Genomic DNA, 13630 nt, shown 5'->3' with positions numbered 1-13630 from the left:
GATTATAATTTAGTTGATCATATGATATAACTTAGTGTTTGTCTTTGCTTTGTGTTGTGTATTTTGTACAATTTTAGTTTTTTGACCACAACACGTAGAGCCGATATTAGCTGATATCCAGCTTATTATTATGAAAACCAGAATATTCTAAAATCAGTAAATTTTAATTTACAAAAACCACATGTATGTATACTTTAAACGTATGGAAATTATAATTAAATCTACACAATTGTTTTTTAGCCAGATCAGTATTGAATTTCAAAACCAATCTAAAAATATGTACTTAACAATTACAATCTTTTTATTTTTAAAATAATTTATTCAAAAAACGATTACATATGCACACTATTTTTGTCGTTTAGCTTATTATTATTGTAGTGATTTGAAAATTGCTTAGTGAAAAAAATATTAATAAAAAAAACTAATAAGCTATTTATGAGTCATTGCTGGTATTTTTGTATCTAATGATTATCAGCCCATAAGTTTTCTAGAGTTATTAAAATAGATTTATATTTGATTAAAACATTGTTGTAGATTATAAAAATTGAAAAAAAAACGTTGTCAGAGTATTTTTAAAACTGGCAACAATATTGTATAAAACTAAATATATAGTCGGTGTTATAGTTTAAGTATATATTTTTTTTTGATGGTTTTTAAACGGTAAGCTCAAATTATAATAAATAATGAAAAAAGTCAAAAACTTTAAAATAGTTAAGTTTTAGCAAAGTTTGCTTAAAACGTTTTTTTTTATAAATAAGTTATTTTTCATACTAGTAAGTATTTTTTTAGCTTAGTTTTCTTTAACTTATGAGTAAAGTAAAGTCCATTTCGTTACCAAATAAGGGGGCGGCAGCCTTTCACAAGCCGCGGGCCAGTTTTTCTCAAGGCGGATGCATTTTATTAAAAAACATTTTCGCGGGGGTCACTATTTTAAAACAGTTGTAGAAATAGTTATAAAAACACTTTTTTTTTTAATTTCAAAAAATTAACAATAATAGATAACTAGTAATGAGTAAATAGTAAATTTAGAGCCTAGTTGTAAGTTTTTACTACATGATTTTTTTATTGAAAGTTAACGTATTGGTATATACTATATACATGTAAATATATTGTAAACTTTTTACTTTATAAATCATAATAAAGGTTTTCGACTAAATGACAAGGAGATTCATCAATTCTATTTTATTAATATACAATTAATCTTAAGTTCATTGTTTATTATCGATGGTGAAAAACATCACAACTTTGTTGATGATTGGCTGATATAAATACTGGCTAAACTTTATTAACAAAACAATGTTTCACTCGTTTGAACTAAATCAAACAAGATCATCAGTTGAATATAATCTTATTCAAATAGATCTCATAGATTTTATAAAACTATAAGATTTTATTCAACTGATGATCTCGTTTGATTTAGTTCAAATTAGTGAAACATTGTTTTGTTAATAAAACTTATTTTTTTTTATTATACATATATATAGAAAAGTATTTGTTTAGGGTTTTATTTATTTAGTTTATATATTACAACTTTATGTCTATAAGGCACAAAAGTTTACTTTTTTTCACTTAATATTGAAAAATTTAAGGTTGTTATTATAGAAGTATATGGTTCCTAAGTATATTATAGAAGTATATGTATGCCTAACGTTTCCACGTCAGGCGAGAGCAGCATGTCACGAAAAAGCTAAAAAGGTTTATTTTTAATAACGACGTGAAGTCTAAAGGCGAACAGTCATCTATCTATTATCACCTCCTCAACAACCCTGTTTGCGCTGAGAACTACCTAGATAGTAAGTTCAAAATTCTATCCAGAGCGAGAAACACCTACCATCTCTCAGTTCTAGAATCTTTGTTTATTAGAACTCGCGAGCCAAAAATTTGCAAACAAAGAGGTTTTTACAATTTAAAACTTTATAAATAGCGTGTTTATAGTATTATTGTTGTCGTTTTTTGTCGTATTTTGTAATGTGTCTTTTTATTTAATTGAGTAATTAATGAACTTTACCGCAGGATCAACAACAACAGCATTTGAGACAATCCTACGACCGGTTTCGTCCTAATTAGGACTCATCAGGCAGGAATAGTCGCGAGAAACCGCTGTTGTGATCTAAACCAAGCGGGCTTAAGTACAAAGTACTGAGCTTACAAACGGTCGCTTCAGTACTTTGTACTTAAGCCCGCTTGGTTAAGATCACAACATCGGTTTATTGCGACTATTCCTGCCTGATGAGTCCTAATTAGGACGAAACCGGTCGTAGGATTGTCTCAGATGCTGTTGTTGTTGATCTTGCGGTAAAGTTCATTAATTATTATTGATGGCGCGAAACATCTCAACTCTGTTGATAATTGCCGTAATATTTACTGGTTACAGGTAAAAAATTTCTTAAATGTTTTTGTTATAGCAATTTTGTACGAGTGTGAAGTTAGCTGAAATAAATTTTTTTTAAATGTCCAAATTTTGGATCTAATTATTTTTCTTATCTTAGTAGCTAATTAAAAACTTTTTTTTTTATTCTAGAGAACGGTCCTTTGTCTAAAAACTAAAAAAAATATCTTTGGATTGGGATTTTGGTTTTTGAGTGGGGCACCTTAGAAAAAATTGTTTTTTTTTTTTAGAAAAATTATAATTATTTTTTTTTATAAACCTTATTAATAATAATTGTATAAACGGCTATAGTTTTTTTTTACAAATTGTCAATATTTTGTACAATTTGGCCTTAATCGGTTTTTTTTATGAATTTTCTTATTTTATGAGTTTGAGTTCATAATTCATAAAGTTCATAAAAAAACCCAATTAAGGCCAAACTGTACAAAATATTGACAATTAGTAAAAAAAATTATAGCCGTTTATAAACATGTTATTAAGAAGTTAAAAAAAAATTTTTATAATTTTTTTTTTACTCAAACTCAAAAAATAAAAAATAAATAAAAAAATACAATTTTTTCTAAGGGGCCCCACTCAAAAACCAAAACCCCAATTAAAAAAATATTTTTATAGTTTTTAGACAAAGGACCGTTCTCTAGAATAAAAAAAAATTCTAATTAGCTATTAATATAAGGAAAATAATTAGATCCAAAGTTTGGACATTTAAAAAAAAATTATTCCAGCTACTTCACACTCGTCAATTTTGTCTAATAAATTATTTCAAATCAGCTAAGTATTAACTCAATTCTAATTTAAACCTTTTAAACAGATTTTTATACTTTATGACGTAACTATTTTATGCTAGAAGTTTCAAAATTATTGTTTATAACTAAATTTACACTATAATATTATAAGTTTTTAGCAAGATTATTCTGAGGTTGCGCTAAACGAAATTAATTAATAAACCTTTTTTTAAATGAGTGACTTATGTTCAAATTTTTAGAAGTATATGTACTTTTATAGGAAGGTTTTTGTAAGTATTCATGTACAATTTGCAAACATAAATAAATGTGTTTAGATTAATCTTTTTTTTGTTTCACAAACGTTTTCAAAATTATACAAAGTTTATTTTTCAAGTGATAAATAAATTTAGAAATGTTTAGTTGATAGAGAATTTTTAACAAACTAAATTATTCAATATATTATTGATTATAGGATTTTAACTAATACGATATTTAGAATATAGCAAACTAGACTTAAGTAAAGATACTAATGGGTTCATTTAGCCAAACGCTGCTTACTTAATAGAATTTTGAAAAAATTAAACTATATTGATTCTCTTTTTAGAAGTAGAGATCTTTGTTTATTGCTTTTAAAAAACATCAAGAAATATTATATTTTTACTTAAGTTTGATGTGATTTGCTATTTTCTAACTATCGTATTTGTTTAAATCCTATATTCATGAGTCATAATACTTTTAATATATTTTTTAAACTTTCTTCAACTAAATGTTTTCAAACACATCTATAACTTAGAAAATAAATTTTATATAGCTTGAAAACATTTTTTAAATTTAAAAAAAAAATGAGAAGCCTAAATACATTTATTCTAAGTTGCATATGGTAAATAAATAGATACCTATGTTTCTGCGAAATTGATTATGTGAGTTAAGGTGTTTTTAAACTATACATAGACTTTTTGTGACAAAAATATTGTTTATATAATTGTCTTTATATCAAACTTAGATTAAACGCATAAAAAAGTCGTCTTTGAGAAAATTTAAAAACAAGCTTTATTGGTTACTTTCTTGAAAAATATAAGTTATTAACTTTAAGCTTGCTGCAAAAACAGTGTTTGCACACTTGAATGAGAATTAATGAGGCATAAATCACGCTACTAAAGGAAGTCATTGCACCTAATATTGACGTTGCAATAAGTTTGTTTTGTTTCGGAAAAGTTTCATTTGGTGTCTTTTAACCAAAGTTAGTATACCTTCTGCTATCTTAAACTATTTTGGAATAATACTCTCACATAAGCAAAGAATATAGTTTTTTTTAACCAGCTTTTATTTTCTACAGGTTTCTTAAGTAAAAAACTGCAATGAAACATTTTACAATAGTTATCTGTTTGTTTTTGGTAGCAACTTTTTTAGCGGACCAAACCTTAGCTGGAGGATGGAAAAAAAATAAAAACAAAAAAAAACCAGGCTGCCGTTTCGTTTGCGAAGGAGAGTGTGAATCTTTTAAAGAATGCAAAAAAGACTGCAAAACAAGTTTTATTTCAGAAATACTAATTTCATATTTTTAACAAGTGTATTACTTTTAATAATGAGTTTAGTTAATAAATAAATTTGTATCATTAAAAAATACATAACTAGAGTCCAGATTGGATGAAAAGCTATCGTGCAAAAAGAGCTGTAGAAAAGAAGCAACTAACTGTACTTGTTCACAAGTGTGTAAAAATGAAAGTTTGAAATTTTTACTGTATTTTTTTATAGAACTTATTACACTTATGCTCTTAGAAGTAAATAGAATTAATCTGTTTTTTTTTTGACATCTAGTGCTGTTTCGTAACACTAAATATAAGCATTATTTATATTGTTAGTTATAACTTCAAAGTAGACACCTAATTTTGTTTCATTTTAAATGAAAAGTGTTTATTTTAAACTGACAACATAAAGATTGTTTTTGTACTTATCTAAAATAGCTTTTGAGTTTTAAATAAGTTTAAAAATTAGTTTATATCATTTTACAAGACTTATTGCTTTTAAAAAATACTAAGCAACGTACAAATTACAGGATTAATGTGTGGTCTTTATAGTAAAAAAAAGTCGTAGCTTACAATAACTAAGTTGTGACAAATTTATTGATGAAACATTTTTTTAATGTATTAATATTTGTTTTAAATAGTTAATTTAACATTTCACCTTAATTTTGAAAAAAGAAACTTTTTTTATATGAAACTTTAAAAGTATTTAAATTTCAAAATAATTAAAGTTTAAATATTTTTTTGTAAAGTCATAAATTTACTTATAATGAAAATGGGTTTTTTTATTCAGTCAGAACCTGATAGTTTAATTCAGGGATCGGTATCCTTTTAGGAGGAATAAAACATATATTCAGAAAAAAATTCTACTAAGGCCACAGTAATTTTTATTAATAAAAAAACTTTTATATAAAAATTAACTTTTAAACAAAAGTTTTATATTCGGCTTGAATATATGTATATGCATATATAGAAGCTAACACGTAATAAAATAAACATAAAATATTACAATGTACTTTAATGCAAAAAAATACACGTTTGAAAACTGTTGTTATTAAAAGTTTTAAGCTTTCTCTTAGATTACTAGGGTTTTGACTAATAAGCACGTGGCGAGCTAGAAATTTTTGCTTTGTTGACTCCATTTAGCTCAGTTGCAGGCCTTCACTTAGGGCTGCAGTTTACCGGCCTAATTAAACTCCTTAGGTTTTCATTAAAAAACTTGTTATTTTTGGGAATAACTTATAACATCCAACTTACATGAAAATTTGATAACTCATTTCGTTGCAATAAAACTTTGTAAAACAACATTGAATAGCGTTACTCATTTGTTTAGGTGATAATACATAGACATATTTACTTTAGTGATGTGTATAATTAATTATATATACTGTTTTTTTTTTAATTAAAATAAAATGAACTGGTATAATGCTACTTCTTTAATTTCTGACAAAACTATTTTTTCTCAGCAAACCAAACTTTACCAGTAAACCGAAAAATGCCTAAAAACAAAGCAAAAAAATGGCCTGGCGTTGGCTGTGCTATCAAATGTATGAATGATTGCAATACTTTCAAAGAGTGCAAAAAAACATGCAAAACAAGTAAAAAATATATGTACTTTCGATATTACATTTATTGTATTACTTAATTCTATTAACTTACTGCTTTTTAGATTTATTATAATTCAAAAAAAAGAACTGATATTTTACTTGAAAAATATTTTTTTATATAAGCTGCAATCTTCTCACAACAATTATCTATCACCAGTAATTCGAGAAGTAGTTTTTCTCAGTTTCTTAATAGGTTTAGGGTAGTAATTTTATTTTGATAACGTTTTAATAAGTATATTTTTGATGTCTCAAACTTATAAAGGGCTTCTTGTTTGTAAATTTGAATCTAAATAATATTTAGCTTTAAAATATCAAATAGATTAATACAAGTTTTTAAAACACGAAAAAGAAATTTAAGCTTATAATTATGGTCTGGTATTGTTTATGTTTTAAACTGTTTAGATTTATAAATTAAGATATACGTGCTGTTTTTTAATTTAAAAAATAAATACAATAAAACAAACAAAAACTATAAGTACACTGGTAAAAAGTCTAAAGGCATAAAAAAAGTAAAGACATGCCTTATACTTAGAAATCTCTTACAAATGTGTCAAAAAAAGCTTTTCAAAATGTTTATTAAAGAAACCTCTTAGAACTTAACATAGATTTTACTTCTTTTTTATTAGTTAATTTAAAAAAGCTGTTCGTATAAATTCACCAACTATTTCAAAAGAGTTTATACTTTTAGTTATATAGAATTAAAAAAAATAAACTTATTGTAAAATAGTTTTTAAAGCTTTAAGAGGTAATTCTTCACTGATTTTCTATCAGAGCAGTCTAAAGTGTTCAAAATTTGCTATATTTTCTTTAAAATTTTACATTAACTACTACATTTATGCAAAACTTATTTATTCTTAAAATATTGTTTTGAATGCATGTCTTTAAACTGTATCTAAAACATATTTGAAGATTACCCTTAGTTTAAGTTCAAACAATTAATATATTGAAATATGTTGCAGCATCAACTTCAGTAAGCGACAGGAAGATTTGTAAAAAGAATTGCAGACAGAACGAAGGTAATTCGTGCTTGACTTGCAAAAACAGCTGTTTCAAACAAGGTTCGTTCAAGCATCTTTAGTAAAGCTATGGTTTTATAAATGTTGTTAATTTATTTTATAAGGTTGTATAAACGAACAAAAAAAAACAGGAAACGAATGCCAACAGCAAAACTGCGCAAACTGTCCGTCCGATGTAGGACCGCGTCAGATAAAAATCAAACATCCAGACTGCTATCAATGCATGGTAGCTAACTGCCTGTCATACGGCAAAGAGTAAATAAACATATTAAAAGTTATACTCATAACAGTCGCGTAACAAATAAATATTTATAGTAACTATATTTAAGTTTATCATTTTAAAAGGTAAATAAATGTTGTTGTTAAAAAGCTAGTTAACTTGTTTAATTAATATAAACTTTTTTAATACTTACTTGCAATACTTTTTAGATAGTAAAAAACAAACAAAAATATAAGTACACTGGAAAAATGTTTATTAGCATAAAAAAATTAAGGACATGCCTTATACTTAGAAGTCTTTAACTAATCTGTCAAAAAAAGCATTTGACAATATGAAATTAAGAAACCTATTAGAACTTTACATATATTTTATTTTTTTTCTTAGTTAATCTAAAAAAAGTTGTTTATATAAATTTATCAACTACTTCATAAGTTTTTGTACCTTTAATTTTATAAAATCAAAAAATATAGACTTGTTGTAATATTAAATGTTTATTAAATATTTTTAAATAATTTTCTAATCTGCTATGTACTTAACTTAAACTTAACATTTAAAATCAAAGTAACTTATTTTATGTTCAAATGTCAGTTAAACTTTCTTTTTACCTCAGCTTCTTATTGTTATTTGTAATGTTTTGGTTTTTGTTTAAACAATATATCTATACTTAATTAAAAATATCTACTTTGAATTAAATCTGAAACTTTCAATATCTAAATACTTTGTCGTAATCCTCGAATGTATAAAAAAATTCGAAACTATTTAGTTTTAAAATCAACTTAAAAATTAATTTCATTAATATTTTTAGTTTACGTAGAATGACCATCTAGTAAATCAAAAACGTAATCTTAAAGCTGTAATCCAAAATATTTCAAACGTATTAATCCGCGTTTTCAACTAAATTGTATGTCGCGTAATAAAACTAAATTTTAGAATACAAATTTATAAAAGTATCAAAAAGAATTATAGGGTTAAAATCTTCTGTAAGTAATTGAGGTACTTTAATCAAAGCATAGATATTTTTTTATTTTAAACATAAAGAAAAAAATCAGTTTAACTATTAAAAAAGGTATACGGCTGTTAGCTACACAAGTTTAACCAATTCGTTAAAACTATAAAAATATAACAAGCATACAATCGATTTATTAAACATTATCCTGTCGGTTGAGTACACATTTCTTAACTAAAAAACGCTATGTTCAAATTTTTTTTTGTTACTAATTTTCAAAAAGTAATTAACTTGAAGTAGTAGTAGTATTTTATTTTAATGCAGTATTTTGTATTTAGTATACATATAGCGAAAACTAAAGGAATCAGATAAAAAGTTCTGAACTCATAAATTATGTATCAAATTTTATACTTTAAAAAACATGTTACAGTTTATTTAACATAATAAAGAAGAGTGCAATTTACATTTGCATAACCTATAATTAAAACATAAGAATAAAAAATATTTATTATAGTTGTGTTAAAATTTATATAAACGTAAACATTGATCATCAAAATTTATATTTGCCTGCCCCATGATTGAATCATAAATCAAAAAACTATATACAAAAGCTGTATTAAAACTTAGATATTTAACAAAAAACAATTCAATTAAAATTTATTCAGACCCGGATGCTCTTGAAAACAAGTCTGTTAGTGTAGCTTGTCGTTTAAGTATAGTAGAGACTTTATGTTGTTTGCAAGTTTTTTTTCAAAACATTTTGAAGTATTTTAAAAGCTGATGGTAGCTTTTCATAGAAGTTTTTAACAAAAGCTACTCGCATTTTTGCTGGAGAAAGATCTCCTTCTAAAATGACAGACTTTGTTTAAATATTATCAAGAAATGTAGGTAGTTTTGAAACTTTAACTATTGCTACTTACATATATTGTTGGGCTGGGCAGGCAACGTTTTTAGTCGGCGGGCGAGATGTAAACAAATTAATCCTTGACGGGCTGGAGGAGTCAACCTCATTTAATTCGCGAATATTTCGCAATAATTAAGTTTATTTAAATAAAATACTAATCTTATGTGACATTTTTTATCTAGTATGAAATAAAGATTTACCTTACACTTTTTTTTAAATCAAGGCTGATGTTATAGATCATACCAACAAACGGTTGCTTTATGTTAAAACATCAGAGCCGTATTCTTAAACTTTGAAACATTAGACATATATATCCTATTTAAAAAATACACCTAAAACCTTTCCTTTTTTTTCTTAAGTTTATTTGAGTACTTTCGAAGTAAGTCTTGTCAAAAATTGTATCTTATTAATTTAAACTGAATTTAATTTGAAATAAAACTATACTGAAGTTAAAGTTTTAAAATATAAAATGACTTAATATTTAAGTTTAAAATTAACTAAATGCTTATACTAAACAACTTTGCTGTACTAATAAAACATGTTTGGTTAAAATCAAACTAAAATAAACCACCGATAAAAAATTAAAAGTAAACTTTTAAAAAAAATTACGCGAAACCAATTACTTTAAAATTACTTAATATAAAGATTTAAAAAGTCTAGTTTGGTTCACGAACTTTTTTTGCTTACATATACTGGGCCTCAAAGTTTGAATGCGTAAGGCTTTTAGAATATGTAGCTGAAAAGAGTTCTCTGCTCTCGCTAAAACTGAAAAACTCTCTTTTTTATAATTTTTACATACTTATAATTAGATAGATATTTTCGGAAATCTTGAAAAGCTTGGTTGATGGTCGTTCGGAGAAACCTTCCAAAAAACACTTCTCGGCGATTGGGCAAAATTTGTTGGACAATCATGAGTGTGCGAAAAATTATAAAAAAGAGAACTTTTCAGCTACATATTCTAGAAGCGTTATGCATTTAAAATTTTAAGGCAACGTTTAAGTAAGCAGAAAAAGTTCGTATACCTTACTAAAATTTTAATCTTTTATTAAGTAATTTTAAAATAATTGATTTCGCGTAATTTTTTTTTAAAGTGTAGTTTTATTTTATTTTCTATCGCTGTTTTATTTTATTATTATTTTAATGTAACACGTTTTATTAGTACAGCAAAGTTCTTTAGTATAAGCATTTAGTTAATTTTAAACTTTATTATTGCTTTGTTTTATACTTCAAAACTTTAAACTACTGTATAGTTTTATTTTAACTTTAATTCAGTTTAATTTAGTAATGTGAAATTTTTGACAAGACTTACTTCCAAAGTGCTCAAATAAATTTAAGAAAAAAAATGAAATGTGTTTTGCTACATTTTTTAAATAAGTTATTCACCGGAAAAAAATTTGTACATTAATGTCCATGGACGTAAATAAGTTTTATTTTTCAGCAATGTGTTTCAGGGTAATATTTCTAATTAAAAAAAAAATACTTCGCTGTATAACCAAAAGTATTATAGCTTTGATAACTACTTACTTTCTAAGTTTACTATGAATTATTTTTTTTTATCTACAACTCTGAACAATCAAAGCCATATAAACGTATTTAATATTTAATTAATACGTTTTTATATTTTAGCTAAAACAGATGATAAAAATTTCGGCAGATGTAATACTTTAGCTTAACAAAAATAAATTTAGAATAAAAATTAAAAAGAGAGCATATAGAAACAAATGCTAAGTTTTTTTTTCTATAATCTTTAATTATTAAAACAGCCAAAACAAGACTTAATTAAGTTTGTTAAACTAAAAGGTCAAGCGAAAGTTTTATTACGCTATAAAAACAAAAAGAAAATAGTTATACTTTTAACCACATAAATTTTAATTTTTGAAAACGCTTCTAAAAAACAGAAATAATGTTTCATTTTTGTTTAATGCTACTTAAAAGGATGTTACAAAGTTTTTTTTGTAATACTTTTTTCAATCTTTCAAGTTTTTTTTATTAGTTCTTATTATTGCAATATATAATTTTGCATTAGTTTATTGCTGACGATGCAATATCAGTCTTTCAAATCTAATGTTTCTAAATAATTTTTAAGCTAAATTGAGTATTAAGGTAAGTAATTGTTAAGCACAATTTTTGTTTTATCTTTAACTCTCTTCGAAATTCTTACAAAAACTATCTAGAATTAAAAAATAATAAAAAAGCGTGTTAATTGCAAACTTGCCTTAGTATTCAAGTTACATTTTAAGATTTTAACTAGCATTAGGTTTGAAATACCGATATTACGCATTTAGCAATAAATTGTGTTTTTTAAATATCAAGTACATAGTTCACTTTGACTACTTTAATACAAAAATAATGTTAAACATAAAACATAGAAAATTAATTACATAAAATAAGCCAATTCCATAAATAAAATTACTTAGAATAGTTGTCATTTTTTTTTTATTCAACATAGAAACAATAAACGTTTTAGAATCTTTATTTCAACATTAGTCGCAATAATAACATAGATACAGCTTATTATTTTAGTGCCAAATTAATAGTTTGTAGTACTAACAATATAAAGTATTATTTTGCCTGTTAAAAATAACTAACTTTTATACGATTTATTATCATAAATATTTACACTTTTGAATATTTTTTTTTAGAATTATCTATAGTTGATAACTTATAGTGTTTATGTTTTTATACTTTACTATTTTAAAGAATTTTAAATTCAGTGTTTTTTTTGTGATCTTTTATCTAGATATTGAAAAGTTTTGAAGTAGTACGTGAAAAACGTAAAAAGTTTTAATGCCAATTTTCTATTTTGAACAAAAAAAAGTGTTTTTAATGAGATTACTACATGTTTTTTGAAGTCAAATCTTACAACTCACAACAAAAATCGTAAAAGACGAAAACAATTTTGATTTTTTTTTGTGTAAACTTTTTTACAAATAAACACTTTTTATCAATATGGAATCTGCATATTTAGTATATATATACGGTTCCATTTATAAACAAAATTAATATGATTTTATTAAATTTTATACTCCTGTGGAAAGTATTTGAAAATTTAAAATACCGTTTGCAAGTATATACATTAATTACTCTTTTTTTTCTATATGATTTTACACAAACATTTTCGAAGTAAAACATTATATTTCCTTTTCAAGTGATAATCTATTTGTATTTTATTAAGTAAAACTATTTTATTTCAGTATTAAGATTTGATTATACTGTTTCTAAATAATTTACGTTTTGTAATTTTATTAACTTTCTGTAACTAGAGGTAAGTTTTTGTAATTTATAGTTTATTGAACGACAAAAAAAGACGCTCAAAATATTTGGATCTAGGACCTGGTGCACAAAAACCTTTCGGTTATCGAGTCGCACACCACGGATACCTTTTAACGTCTTGTCCAGGACTTGTAATTAAACAAAATTTTATTTAGTTTCAATAGTTGCTAATTTCTTTTGTCCTTTTATTACGTTTTTGATTACTGTTTATTTACTTTGTTGCTATACAAGTTTTAAATCTTATCTCATATTAGCATTGTGTTCAACTGATGAGAACAGCTCTAATTATTTTTTTTAGGGAGTTTGTGTGACCTATATAGTTACTAGTTAAAAGTATTAAATTACTTTATATTTTTTAAAACATATATCTTTGTGAATATATTTGAAGTATTAAAAAATTTATATTTGGAAACCCTTATTGAGTCAAAAAATGTACAGTTTAAAGTTTGAATAAATAGAGCTTTTATAAAGTTGTCAAAACTTTCTTTAAAAAAAGCAGACGGTATACCTTTAAGTGTTTTATTTTTAAAGTAATTTCCTAAATTATGCAGCTCATATGCCCTATACGTTTTTAAAATTATAGTATGTTGGTCATTAAATATTCTCAATATACTTAAGAGTTTTTATTTTTTAGTTATATACAATAATAAATGAACATTTTTTAATATAACAAAACAATTTATAATATTTTTGAATAATACATATTAGAAATATTAGTATTTTTTTAAAGATTTAAATCATTTATTAGTATTACAGTTTATAGTTATTTTATTATTGTCTATAAAAAATTAACTCAACAATATTTTTTATTTTTTGCAGATTAGGAGCTTACTTAATTCTATTCTAATGAAAACACATATTAATAACTTTTGGTGATCTCTTTTTAATCAAAAAGTAGCCATGTCAGCATTTTATCGCTTGCAAAAAAAATTAGACTTTTCATAAAAAGTTACAGTTATTTTTGAGTAAATATTATTCATTATATACAATATCAAAATAATATACTTTAAATTAATTATTTAGTTTTATT

The 13630-nt window shown here is 24.4% G+C and overlaps 1 protein-coding gene across 1 annotated transcript; it reads left to right on the top strand.

Annotated features, from left to right (window-relative positions):
- Positions 1-4451: 4451 nt before the first annotated feature.
- LOC145840595 (uncharacterized) lies at positions 4452-8159 on the top strand. Its single transcript, XM_082947903.1, has 5 exons — positions 4452-4641; positions 4747-4836; positions 6101-6232; positions 7201-7299; positions 7389-8159. The coding sequence occupies exons 1-5, from the start codon at positions 4470-4472 to the stop codon at positions 7514-7516; spliced, it is 621 nt and encodes a 206-aa protein (XP_082804029.1). The 5' UTR covers positions 4452-4469; the 3' UTR covers positions 7517-8159.
- The last annotated feature ends 5471 nt before the right edge of the window (positions 8160-13630 follow it).

The sequence above is a fragment of the Thalia democratica genome, chromosome 7 (genome assembly GCF_965202585.1).
Source record: "Thalia democratica chromosome 7, ktThaDemo2.hap1.1, whole genome shotgun sequence".
Lineage (NCBI taxonomy): Eukaryota > Metazoa > Chordata > Thaliacea > Salpida > Salpidae > Thalia > Thalia democratica.
This window is presented reverse-complemented; position numbering and strand designations above follow the sequence as displayed.